Source organism: Malassezia sympodialis, genomic scaffold (genome assembly GCF_000349305.1).
Source record: "Malassezia sympodialis ATCC 42132 genomic scaffold, msy_sf_4, whole genome shotgun sequence".
In the NCBI taxonomy this organism is placed as follows: domain Eukaryota; kingdom Fungi; phylum Basidiomycota; class Malasseziomycetes; order Malasseziales; family Malasseziaceae; genus Malassezia; species Malassezia sympodialis.
The window spans coordinates 610154-622707 of record NW_017387802.1 but is presented as its reverse complement, the minus strand read 5'-3'; the positions used below and the strand labels follow the sequence as shown (position 1 = coordinate 622707).

The 12554-nt window shown below is 49.7% G+C and overlaps 5 protein-coding genes across 5 annotated transcripts; 1 reads left to right on the top strand and 4 right to left on the bottom strand.

Annotated features, from left to right (window-relative positions):
* Window positions 1-1441: 1441 nt before the first annotated feature.
* On the top strand, window positions 1442-2664 carry MSY001_1136 (uncharacterized protein; the record flags this gene model as incomplete). Its single annotated transcript, XM_018886244.1, has 2 exons — window positions 1442-1456; window positions 1504-2664. The coding sequence occupies 2 exons, from the start codon at window positions 1442-1444 to the stop codon at window positions 2662-2664; spliced, it is 1176 nt and encodes a 391-aa protein (XP_018739737.1).
* Window positions 2665-2939: 275 nt separating this feature from the next.
* Window positions 2940-3622, bottom strand: MSY001_1135 (uncharacterized protein; the record flags this gene model as incomplete). The annotated part of the gene is made up of 2 exons (XM_018886243.1): window positions 2940-3510; window positions 3546-3622. 2 exons carry the CDS (start codon window positions 3620-3622, stop codon window positions 2940-2942), a joined length of 648 nt encoding a protein of 215 aa, XP_018739736.1.
* Window positions 3623-3885: 263 nt separating this feature from the next.
* On the bottom strand, window positions 3886-7593 carry MSY001_1134 (uncharacterized protein; the record flags this gene model as incomplete). Its single annotated transcript, XM_018886242.1, is given in 2 exon segments — window positions 3886-6630; window positions 6646-7593. The coding sequence occupies 2 exon segments, from the start codon at window positions 7591-7593 to the stop codon at window positions 3886-3888; spliced, it is 3693 nt and encodes a 1230-aa protein (XP_018739735.1).
* Window positions 7594-8685: 1092 nt separating this feature from the next.
* On the bottom strand, window positions 8686-10880 carry MSY001_1133 (uncharacterized protein; the record flags this gene model as incomplete). The annotated part of the gene is made up of 2 exons (XM_018886241.1): window positions 8686-10572; window positions 10602-10880. The coding sequence occupies 2 exons, from the start codon at window positions 10878-10880 to the stop codon at window positions 8686-8688; spliced, it is 2166 nt and encodes a 721-aa protein (XP_018739734.1).
* Window positions 10881-10988: 108 nt separating this feature from the next.
* Window positions 10989-11654, bottom strand: MSY001_1132 (uncharacterized protein; the record flags this gene model as incomplete). Its single annotated transcript, XM_018886240.1, has 2 exons — window positions 10989-11166; window positions 11194-11654. 2 exons carry the CDS (start codon window positions 11652-11654, stop codon window positions 10989-10991), a joined length of 639 nt encoding a protein of 212 aa, XP_018739733.1.
* Window positions 11655-12554: the final 900 nt, after the last annotated feature.

Genomic DNA, 12554 nt, shown 5'->3' with positions numbered 1-12554 from the left:
GAATTTGATCAGTGCTCCAGGATATGCTTTGTGCGTTTACTGTGGTCAATATTGGCGTAAATATGCTGCTGAAACGGCCACAGCCTTCATTACAGACGATAAAAGAAAGGCAGCTTATGAGAAAGGATCTGAGCAAACCAATCTGGGAGTTTTGGTTCCCCATGCGAGCATCTCAAGCATTTATTCGAAACCAGAACATTTGGATTCACCAGTACCTATGGTGCAATCAGAGGTAGGAAAGTGCATTATGTGTCGCCGATCGGACCCGAAGAAGCTTCTACGCAGTTGTGCTCATTGTGGGATGACTGGTCATCAATGTTGTCTTGGATTTACTGACAAAGAGCTTGATTCTGAGATATGGCTTTGTGATACTTGTGCTAATGATGAAGATCCTAGTGCATCGTTGTTACCATGCTGTGTACTATGTGGTGAAACGCCCAATAAAAGAATTATTATGAGTGCAGTGCATAACCGCAAGTCTATATATAATGATCCCGATTGTTTGAACGCTCTAGATGTTTACAAGCCGACAGAATGCAACAATTGGGTGCATCTACTTTGTGCCATGTGGACACCTGATGTGATGTTTGCTGACAGTATCGTCATGAAGCCCGTGGAAGGGGTGGGTAGTCTTCCAGTGAGTCGTTATGATGTGTGTTGCTCCATTTGCGAAGAAGTTAAAGGCGTATGTGTAAAATGTGCCGAGCCCACTTGCCGGACTCAATTTCATGTTTCATGTGCATTTTTATCGCAACCAGCGTGCATGCTGGGCTTTGAAATATTCCCTGTGAAAACATCAAGACGTGAATCTGTTAACACTTTGACATTTAAATCAGAAACTGGGCATATGTGTGCCCAGGTTTGGTGCAAAGAACATATTGGGACTGCAAAGTCAAAAAAGACCTACGAATTCTTCGAGATAGACCCGAAGCTCAAAATGAATGCCATGCAAGCATATGCACGCACACATAAACAAGTGACAGTGAGTACGAACAAGAGCGCAAGTCTGGTGGAGTCAACACATGCTCTACTTCGCCGCGCCAAAAAGCTGGATGCACTATGGACGGCTGGGAACAGGCAAGTTGAACAAGCTGGGGTCATCCAACCGCCGCAGTATGATCCCATGGACTTGGACGAAAAAAGAAATGTATGCGAAGGATTTGTTGACTCAAAACTACAAACATGTGTTAAATGCCATTCTGACTGGTCTCCTTTATGGTGGCCGGTGAACGATGGTGCAGCCTATTGCTGCACCATGTGCCACAATGATTTCGTAGGGACAGCTGTGGAGGTGTAGTTAAGAAGTGAGCGCACAAGCCATGCGAAGGTGTATGGTGTCACGTGTTTCGTTATATTTTGTCACGTGTAGTGAGATCAGGCATGGATTTGGGTCCCTTGGATGTCGAGTTTTCTTCGACTCGTCACCTCGACGGCATCAACAATGTCTCACTGCAAGGTATGTATCTAAATGTCGTTGGGAACATTGTATGCTAACAGAAATAGTTCGAGCACCCTCGTCACGGCTCGCTTGGTTTCCTGCCCCGCAAGCGTGCGGCGAGCCACCGCGGCAAGGTCAAGTCTTTCCCCAAGGACGACGCTAAGAAGCCTGTTCACCTGACTGCCTTCATGGGCTACAAGGCTGGTATGACTCACATTGTTCGCGAACTTGACCGTCCTGGTTCTAAGTACCACAAGCGCGAGATTGTTGAAGCCACCACCATTATCGAGACTCCGCCCATGGTTGTGGTCGGTGTTGTTGGTTACGTCGAGACTCCTCGTGGTCTGCGCTCGCTGACTACTGTCTGGGCCGAGCATCTCTCGGACGAAGTTAAGCGTCGCTTCTACAAGAACTGGTACCGCAGCAAGAAGAAGGCGTTCACCAAGTACGCTAAGAAGCACTCGGAGAACAACGGCCAGTCGATTGCCCGTGAGCTCGAGCGCATCCGCAAGTACTGCACTGTTGTGCGTGTTCTGGCGCACACTCAGCTGCGTAACACTAGCCTGAAGCAGAAGAAGGCTCACCTGATGGAGATCCAGGTGAACGGTGGCTCAGTTGCTGAGAAGGTTGACTTTGCCCACGGCCTTTTCGAGAAGACCGTCGATGTCAACAGTCTCTTCACTCAGGACGAGAACGTTGATGTCATTGGTGTCACTAAGGGTAAGGGTTACGAGGGTGTGACCGCCCGTTGGGGTACCAAGAAGCTGCCCCGCAAGACCCACAAGGGTCTGCGTAAGGTCGCGTGTATCGGTGCTTGGCACCCGGCGAACGTTATGTTCACTGTTGCTCGCTCTGGTCAAGATGGTTACCACCACCGCACTGAACTGAACAAGAAGATCTACCGTATCGGTAACGGTGCTGACAAGGCGTCGGCCTCGACTGAGTTCGACACCACGCAGAAGCCGATTACCCCTATGGGTGGCTTCCCTCATTACGGTGTTGTGAAGAATGACTTCATTATGATCAAGGGCTCATGCCCTGGTGTAAAGAAGCGTGTTCTTACGATCCGTAAGTCGCACCAGATCCACACATCTCGCCGTGACCTGGAGAAGGTTACTCTTAAGTTTATTGACACCTCGTCCAAGTTCGGTCACGGTAACTACCAGACTGCTGCTGAGCGTGAGGCGTTCGAGGGCCCTAAGAAGCCTCCGGTGGTGTACTACTAAACGGAAGTAGGTGTGTGCATTGGCTGCAATTCCAGTCATTGAACGCTCTCATGATTCTGGCTTTGGTGTAGATAGCATCGATGCCTCAAAATGCGAAACACTTTCTTGTGTATGCTGTGTCCTTTTTTCTATGCTTGATTGACTTAGAATATATTCTGAGCAACTAAGGAAGTGGATTGTGGCGGGCTATGTATGGAGCTCGCGGGTTTGCAGTCCGCCGTAATTTCACCAGATAGCAGATTGATTAAGCTAAGTACCATGCACGCGCAAAGAAATTACTTGACGACAAGAACGGGCACCGGCGAGTGGTGTACCAAATAGGAAGAAACAGTACCACTGCTCAGTCCCTTCTTCCAGCCACGGTTGCGCTTACCGATCACGACACTGTCACACTTGTGGTAGTTCACGACCTTCAGAAGTGAGGCGCGGGCCTCACCGTGAAGAACATGCATGGTAACGCCGTAACCCTGCTCTTGAAGCTTCTTGCGGTAAGGGTTCATACGCTCAACAGCTTGCTGACGCAGCTGCTTAAGGAGTTCGTTTTGCTTCTTGCTGTCAATAGTCAAGGGACCCGAAACCCAGGGGCCACCAAGCACGTTGGCAGAAAGAACAGTGACAAGGAAAATATGGCAGTTCGTGCTGAAAGGCTTCTTATCCAGAATATAGTTGAAAGCAAGATCACCGGCCTCAGTGCCATCCAGGGCAAGCAGGATTTTGAACTTGTCATCCGGCACACTGTCACCAATGTTACCTACAATCTGCTGGTTACGGGCCTCCGAGGGAACCGAAAACTTGTCGAAGGGGTTGCCCGACTCAAGCACGGGCGTCTGAGCAATGGTGTGCACACTGTTATATATTAGCAAAGAGAGTGAAACACTTACGGAGCACCAGGTGTAATTGTGCCACTTGCCGAAGTCTGGTGGTTACCACCGAAATAGCTCTGACTTTGATCACTCATGAAGGGAATGGAGTTATAGAGGAAGTCGGAGGCTGGATCAATAACCCATGCCAGACCAATCTCCACGTCCGCCTGGCAGTCACGGGGACAGACTCATTCATTATTCAGCCAATCACTGGCCAATAGACTACGTAAAGAACAAGATCGACGACCATTCGTGGCGCAAAGTAGGACCTCGTCACATGGTTGGTGATGACATAATACAAGGCTAAAAACCAAAATGCATCCAATTATGGTATACCTAGGCGTCCATGCGGGAAGTCTCAGGTCCGCTTGCGCCGACCCATGGACAGTTTAATTTTCATCCCGACCTTAGGGCGTGTCTCCGCCAATTCGTCAGCTTCTGAAATAGCCTCAGGCATTACTTCGGTGTGCCTAGACTCATTTTTCACTGAAGGAATGTCGGTACTAGCTTCCATATCGCTGGTATTCAACTCTTGCTGCACCTCTGCCAGAGTGGCGTCAAATACACGTTGTAGTTCTTCAGCATCATTCCATACAAAAGAACCTTCTTGGTTGTATGTGCGGGCATTGTTAAACATCAGATGGAAGTCACTTCGGAGGGCATTCAAACTTTCATACGATTGCGACTCAATCCGACGTTTGATTTGCCTTAAGGCGATCGGTTGAGTGATAATAATGTGATAATCAGGATACTCGGAGCGTTTGGGGATATCAGTGAATAAGGCACTCCGCAGTCGGCCTGTTTCTTCATCTTCACATTGTTCAACAGCAGAATAGCATCGCATCATGGCTGTCTTGAGCTTGTCCGTTTCCGAGTCCGTCTTGCGACGCTTACTGGTACCATCAGCGATAGACTCAGACACAGGCTCAGTCATAGTAGAGCTAGTAGTCTCAGTAACTTTGCGCTTGCGGTCAGCTGCCGATGCGTCATCTGAGATAGAGGCATCCTTGGTCTGCTGCTTTAGTCGACGTCTTTCAGCACGCTCACGCTTGCGCTCAACCACTTCATTGAGGTCTTCTTCATCTTCTAACGCGCGAAGGAACTGTTCCTCAGTAAGGCCGTCGTCGTAACGGACAACATTACGACGGCGCGAAAGCGGCTGTTCCTCGGCCGTCCCATCAATTGCCTCGGTATCAAAGTCACGCTGGTATATCTCCGGCAGTTCACTCTCCTGGATTAACCGATCAGGTAAAGGCCCTGTGTTTCCTAGTGCACGCCATTCTGTTTCCTCGTCAGCCAGGCGCTCACGATCAACTTCCTGGAATTTGGCAACCTCTTCTTCGCTGCGCGCAAGCAATTCATTGAGTTCGTCATCGTTCAATTCACCTCGCTCTTCCTCGTCGTCTTCTTCGTTATCCGCCTCAAGCATAGCTCGAAGTAATAGTTCGCGCTCATCAGCTGTAGCTTGGTTGTCGAATTTGCCAGCTTGGATGACTTTACCATTGATCTCTAACTTAGACTGGGCCCGAGCCAGGATAGTCTCTTCAACAGACTTCTCGGTAACCAGACGCAAAATGCGTACTTCCACCTTTTGACCGATACGATGGGCACGATCTTGGGCCTGCAAATCTTGGTGAGGGTTCCAGTCAGAGTCATAGATGATTACAGTATCAGCAGATTGTAAATTTAGACCAAGACCGCCAGCACGAGTAGAGAGAATAAAGACGTCGTATTCAGATTGAGGGTCATTAAACTGTTTCAATAAAACGGAGCGATCATCGGGCTTTGTTGAGCCATCAAGGCGGAGATACTTGATACCTCTGAAACGCAAAAAGTCTTCCATAATATCCATAATGGCCGTCATCTGAAAGAAGATGAGGACGCGGTGGCCTGTTGCAAAAAGCTTAGGAAGAATTCGATCAAGTAACTCAAACTTGCCTGCTACTCGGTACAAGTCAGGGCCGTTCTCCTTCGTAGGGTTAATGGTTGCTTCAACCTGTTCGAAGGCGTACGGGTGGTTACAAATTTTGCGCAATTGCATGATAGCATTTTGTAAACCACGAATTCCCATGGGTTTGGCCATTTTACCGGGTCCGCTTCCTCCATCGCCCAAAATGACCTTATGACGCTTCATCTGCTGATAGAGCTTGGTCTGTAGCGCACTCATGCGACACCTGATAACCTTCTCCACCTTATCGGGAAGCTCTGCCTCGACATCCTTCTTTAGACGACGGAGCAGGAACGGTCGCAACACCTTGTGAAGACGCTTGATGATAAGCAATGCCTCTTCTTCATTGAGCTGCATGCTATTATCTCCCGTGCCCGTGTTCACGAAAGGAGTGTTGAACCATTCATCGAAACTTTTGATTGAGTTAAAGATCTTTGGAAGCACAAAGTTGAGCAGCGCCCATAATTCGGGAAGGTTGTTTTGTAGAGGAGTACCCGTGAGAAGCAGTCGATAACGACTAGAATATGATTGGGTAAGTGTTACAGTAAGCTTGCTTTGGGTATTCTTCATACGATGACCTTCATCAATGATCATATGAGTCCATTTAATTTTTCCTAGGAGATTCTTTTCCTTAATGATATATTCATACGTTGTGAGTAGAACCTGGAAAGTACCCATCTTGAGTTGACCAGCGAGCTGTTTCCGAACGTTAGGTGTTCCCTTGTAGACCAGGGTAGTAACAGAAGGTGCCCATTTGTTAAACTCATTCACCCAGTTGGTCAGTGTGGATAAGGGAACAATAACGAGGTATGGACCATTCTGCTTCTTGTTCTCGATCAAGAAGGTAATCAGCGAAATCGTCTGAATTGTCTTACCCAGACCCATTTCGTCGGCGAGAATACCATTCAAGCGATTATTATAGAGTGATACCATCCATTGCAGACCTTTCATTTGGTACTCCTTCAATTTGCCACCAACCAGAATTGACGGTTGTTCCGTAATATTCTCTTGGATGCGGTGTGCCACGGAGTAGTAGTCCACACGGCTTGAGTCATCACTAGGATCATCTTGGCGAGATGCGCCAAATGTGGTCTCATCCACAACACCGCCTTCAATGGTATCAGCAGTGCTCCAGTCCTTGTGCGCATCGTCATCCTGCTGAGCACGTACAGCCTGGGCAAGACTGTCTAAATAAGCATCAGTCTGTTGTAATAGATGTGTGATCCGTGTATCTTTGGCAGTATCAATCAGCTTCAAGTAAGCCTCTTCGTCGTCAGCCTTTAGAGCGTTGAGACGCTCTTTGGCGACTCGCTCAATGCGCCTCTGTTCCTCACGTTCAGTATCATTGTGCAGCTTAAGAACCAAGCGGCCGATTTTCCGGGCCTGATCAGCAGCCTTTGCCTGAGCAGTTAACATATCTTTGCCATGGGAGCAAATCAGAGTTAGATAGTCAGTGTGGCGTTGCTTGACCTTACGCTCTCGCTCCATACGCTGCTTTCGTTCGAGCTGTTCAGTAACGCGGGCGTCCCGAAGCGCTTGTTTTCGAACGCGTCGGAACGCTGAGCGATCAAGCCCAAGTGATGTAGCCAGATTCATGCTAGCCAGGATTTTTTCGCGCATTCGCTTCTGGCGGTCAAGGAGATGTAGTGACTTAAGTTCGATAAGAGCTCTGACCTTCGCATTGGAATCACGACTGCGAGAGTTCGTTAGATCCGATGGCTGAGGGCTGGGGGTAGCAGGAACCTGTGCAATGCTCGCAGGGAACGATTCTAGCTCACGTATACGTTGCTGTATACGCGCTTGGATGAATCGCTCGCGCTCTTCAAGCAGAAGCTGTGAGTTGACACCAGCAGGGAGAAGGCTAGGAATGAGTAAGCGTTGCTGAAGAGATGCCAGGTCATTGCCCCCCGATAACGCTGGCTTAGCCAATAGCGTAAAAGGATGTAGGTAGGCATTGTATGGATAAATCTTGCTGGAGGGATCATCTGCTGGCTTCGAAGGTCCAATGTCTGACTCTGCCTTCTTCGCTGAAGAGTTCTCCTCCGCAGAAGACTTGATAGGATCAGGGCCATGAGCAGCAACATGCGCCGCATGTGAGTCAGCCGCTGCATCCGCCATCTTCGAAGTAATAGACACAGTAGATTGTTGGTCAGTTGGAGAACCATTCGCTAAATGCGCCTGCAGCTGCGATGACATAGGTTGATTGCGAGCGAGCTGTTTATATGCAGATACTTGAGCACGCAGTGCATTTAATTGATCGGGTGTTAACGCAGAAGACGCTTGAACGGCTGACGCTAGAGCAGACTGGTTTCCATTCACAGGCGAAGCTGTGTTGACAGGCTTAGCTGATGTACTTGGGCTGGCCGCACTACTTGATGTTGGTGGTGTAGTCGCTTGATGTGAAGACGACGCATTGGCAGATGATGCCTGAGATTGACGAGAAGCATTGACCTGATGTATGCGCAGCTGCTGCAAATATTGGAATGCTTTGAGAGTTTGGGCAAGAGCAGCATACTCAGGACTTGTTTGCTCGTTTTGGCCATTGTTTTTAAGTTGCTGAATTCGCTGGAGGGTAAGAAAAATTTACGTACAGTAATGATCTGTTGGAATCGATCCTTGGTCATACCAGCCAGTTGGTGCTGGATATGAGGTGGTAACTGGCTCAACAGGTTAGATGACGGCAGCTGTGACCCGTCCGGATTGTTAGACGGATTGCTGGGAAGTGCCGTCTTGCTAGCCGTGGAACCAATACCAGGAGCCGAAGATGTAGACCCCGAAGGGGGAGAGCCAGCCTCCACCATAATGAAGTTGAATTAGCGGGTCAAAGGTAGGAGCCACTTGACCTGGTGTAGTTTATACTGGTTGTGGTATCAGACTAAAGTGTGACTTTGCTGTCTGAAAATATCCCAGAGGGACTGGACGGGGGATAGAACCAAGGTAGTGTTGAACTCGCGCTGTCCGGACGCGTCTGAACGCGTTGCAGAGATTTCAGGAGTTCGCGTAGCGATATAGGCGCGCAATGCGACTGGCGTGCGATGCGAAATGGGTGTGCGGGCTTTCGGCGCTACCCGTCAAGCCGTGGGCCGACTCGGCCGATATTATGGCCAATGAAGATACGGTTTCTGAAATCCACATCAGCAGGCAGAGCTGTCGCTCACGTGCGCTGACGCGTTACGCCGCAGGATAACCGTCCAAATGAACGCATGACTGTTACGCTTTCAAGTGGAGACTTTCTATAAAGGGCATCAGATCGTCACGGCGCACTTCTAACACGCTAGATTCGAATCGGTCATTGCGCATGCGCGCTCCGCTAGCTTGGGCCGCATCTTGAAATGCCAATCCAAAACGGTTCTTGCTAACATCGCCATAGTCAGAAGCTCCAACAATCCCCACAACAACAAAGACATCGCGCTCGGTATCAAGTGCAGCCAATACGAAGGGCAAATTTTGCGGAGTCGACACTTGGTCAGGGTCGTCGCCCTTGTTTCCCCTGCGCGCACGCTTTGCTTCAGCACGACGTGCATGCTTCTCCCCAACAATATCACGGAGAGCATCTATCAGCCAATATCCCAGACGTGTCAGCGTGTCTGGTTGAACGAATAGATGAAGTGAAGGGCCGTCTTGAAGTACCGCGAGTCGAAAAGAACGAAGTGTCTTGATCGATTGCTTGATAATGATACTAACACCCTGCGACACGATAGCTTCGTGTAAAGCTTTGGCCAACTGTAGTGATAGCTGTAATAATGATATGCTTTTAGGCTTTTGTACATCCATGGCCGTGTATGCCTCGAAGAAGTTTTTCACCCAAGTGGCCGAAACAGAGTTCTCTTCGTCATCCTCAGGATCCTCAGATTCAATACTCAGCATGGGACCAGGGCGCTTGCCAATGTCAATGCCACTGTCGGCCAAAGACCACAAAGTACGAGTCCCGTAAGTACCAACAGGCCGGTCAATGCTGCGTGGGCCACTGATACCTGGGTCAGCGCGAACCATTTGTACTCCTTCGATTTCAATTCGGACACCATGTGCTGCTTGAAGCAGAGCTGATATCCCTTGAACAGCATCCGACGCGCTAAGTGGGACAGTACGGAAGCCATAAGAACGTGTAAAGGAACGGAAAGTCAAGTCCACTAGGCCATACTCGGGAGCGATGGCTTCCATGCGTTGAACAAGAGACTGACGCAAGTCAAGCTCCATATGTTCGTATGTCTGTCGACAATTGGCTAGGGAGAGTCCCATTTTTGCCAGAAGACCTCGCAATTTATTGATCCCCTTTTCTCGCCAAATACCAAGCTTTGCAGCAACATAGCTGGTATGATACATGCTGGACTCCAAGCTCCAATGGCGATACAAAGTGAAACGCAACTCTTGATTAACCACATGCACGGATGAATCATCGGCGCCATGTTTGTCCGTTGAGTAGCTTTGACCATCCTCCACGCGCTCTGTGGTATCCATTGCAACCACGTCAGAGGCTAAAGCTGCTGCATAGCCATCATAAGTGGTTGCATGAATAGAATTGGATATATATTGTGAAGTCAACCCGAGAATCGCATACCAAAGATTGTCGCGATCTCCGCGACCAAGGGCAACAGCCAGAATATACATCATCTGCGCTACGCTCATGCCAGTCCAGCTGCCGCGCGCATAGTATTTTGCCAAGACAGTGCGGTAAATTTGACGCTGATGCCCATCAAGACGAGTACGTTTTCTTTCACGCCCCTCGTCTGATTTATGCATGCGTTTTTGTCGCCTGGAAGTCGATGGGCCTGATTCCTGGGATCCAGACACGTCCGAGCGTACTTCACCATTCTGTTCGTCTTCTTCGGCATCGCTTTCGGAGACATCGCTGTCTGAATCAGATTCGAAGTCAAATTCCAGTTGCTCGTACGCTTCTTGTTCCCTATACAGTCGCTCGTCAATTTCACCGTCATCCCAAATGAAAATGCGGTCATTGATTTGAGAGGTAGCGAATAGATTATCGAGGTTCCAGGGACGATGAGAATCAAGTACGTGTAGGGTACAGTGGGGTGGTAATGGAATAGTAGTGGGTAATGGAAGCAGTGATCCGAGGTTGATAAAAACAAGTGTATGAAGCTGGAGGGTCAGCGTTAAGGTCGACGCACTTCAATATGATCATACACGTCTTGAGCAAGCACCCGCTGCAATGCACGATACCCATTCACCGGTGAAACACGAAATGGTATTTCGTCGTTGGCAAGCAGCTGCGTGAAGATGCGCGTGGCCGCCAGAGAGTCCACGTCGGGAGTGACCAGAATGAGTACAGTGGCACCACCTGGTGCTGCTGGGGTATCTAAGGAATCGTCGCCAAGCACCCGTTGACGAGCCGACTGGCAAATTTTTTTGTATGCCTGGGCGTAGTCCAAGCGATTACGCCCAGGCATGCGTGCATCATCGCCTGTCTCCCGCGGACGATATACGATCATGCACGCGACGAGGAAACGCGAATGGACGCGTAATGTGACGCGCCGCGTAGTATATTACCTAATAGGCTATGTAGCGGAAGCCGCCGACAAAGTCATGAGTAGATTCTTCAGGTTCGGCAGTGTGTTGCGGAGATCCAGTACAGGCACGTGGCACTTGTTCATGAGCTGTTCAATATTCTTGTTGAGCAGAAAGACGGCGTACTCATATCGGTACAGTTCTGTGCCGCGGCCATGTAGAATAAATCTGGAGTTAAAAGATAATAATACATACGCTCGAGGGCCGTTCATGATGCTGATTCCATCGCGCACGATGGCCTTACTGCCGACGGTAGTAAGAGGATAGGGCAAAGGTATATGCAAATAGGAGCTGAGAAGAAGGACTAGCTGGGCCACAAACGCGAGAGCGGAACCCACTTCCTCCAGGGGAAGCTTGTGAACCAAGGCACTGGCATTTTTGGTGGTAGATGCCACGGCATTGGGAAGAGGTAGCGCGACGATCGAATACAGTAGGTCTCGCGCATGCTCGAGTTGAATGTGGTATATCAAATCCAAGTCTCGGGTGAGACGTGCGCGCTGGTTTGTAACATCATTTTGCACGTCAGCCCGTGTTTGCTGTAGCTCTTCGAGCGTAGAGCGCGCCCTTTCGCTTAGGGAGGTAGTGTTGGTAAGCTCAATGGATCCTTGATGAAGTTCCTCGCGACGGCTCTCTATGTCACGCTGGCGTATCTGCATAAACTCGCGCACTGTGTTAGACGATGATACGAACAGTTTTCAAGCTCCTTTTTTCTCGTTTTGGTCGTCCCCCGCAGTTGGTCCAGCTGGATATGTACTTGTTGCTGAGAACGCTTGACATAAGCGTGCTATATCAACGTACCTTGCGAGCAAGACCGGCTTCGTCATATAAGGCGGGTGCACAACGAGCAGTGAGGCGTTCCCGCTCTTTTAGGAGATGAAGTACTTTTTTTTGGCACTGTAGCAAGCTGGATCAGCGATCATATGCGTGCGCACCATTCCAAGGTGGACCGCGCATAGCTTGGCTCTGCTGGTCCACCGGACGCCAGCGACAGTGACGCATCTGCAGACGCGGCCCGCTCCAATTCAGGGCCCACGCGGAAATACTCGCGCAGCGCACCATCGACCTCGAGAGCAATATAGACAGAGTTCGCTGGATGACTCTGGCCCGCAAGCTAGGGTAAGCAGACGTGGACGTACATGGGAACCAATAGGCTCAGCTGATGTGAAATCGACAGGAAGCTCCCACGCGCAGCGCCACGTTGAGGAAGGCATAGTGGTAAGATCTTCCATCCATAGGGAAACGAGCATTTTCGTCCATCGTAGTCCCCCCCGGTGGCGCATCCAATGGGGAAAAACATCGCCAGGTACGATGGGTCTGCTGCTGTAATCGCCCCAGCAAACATGTGGGCCAGGTTGTGGCTCCGTGACAAAGAATGGTGGCTCTTTCTCTCTTCTAAGTGCAACAAAGCATTGGTTTTGGCTATGCAGACCAATGCAGCGGGCATCAATGGCCACGATACATCCTAGACATCGGCGCGCGTGCCGTGTCATAGTGTGAGTCTAAGTCGTGGCAATAGGAGTGGAGGTAGCCCAAATTGGCTCCTTTATTCAATTAGT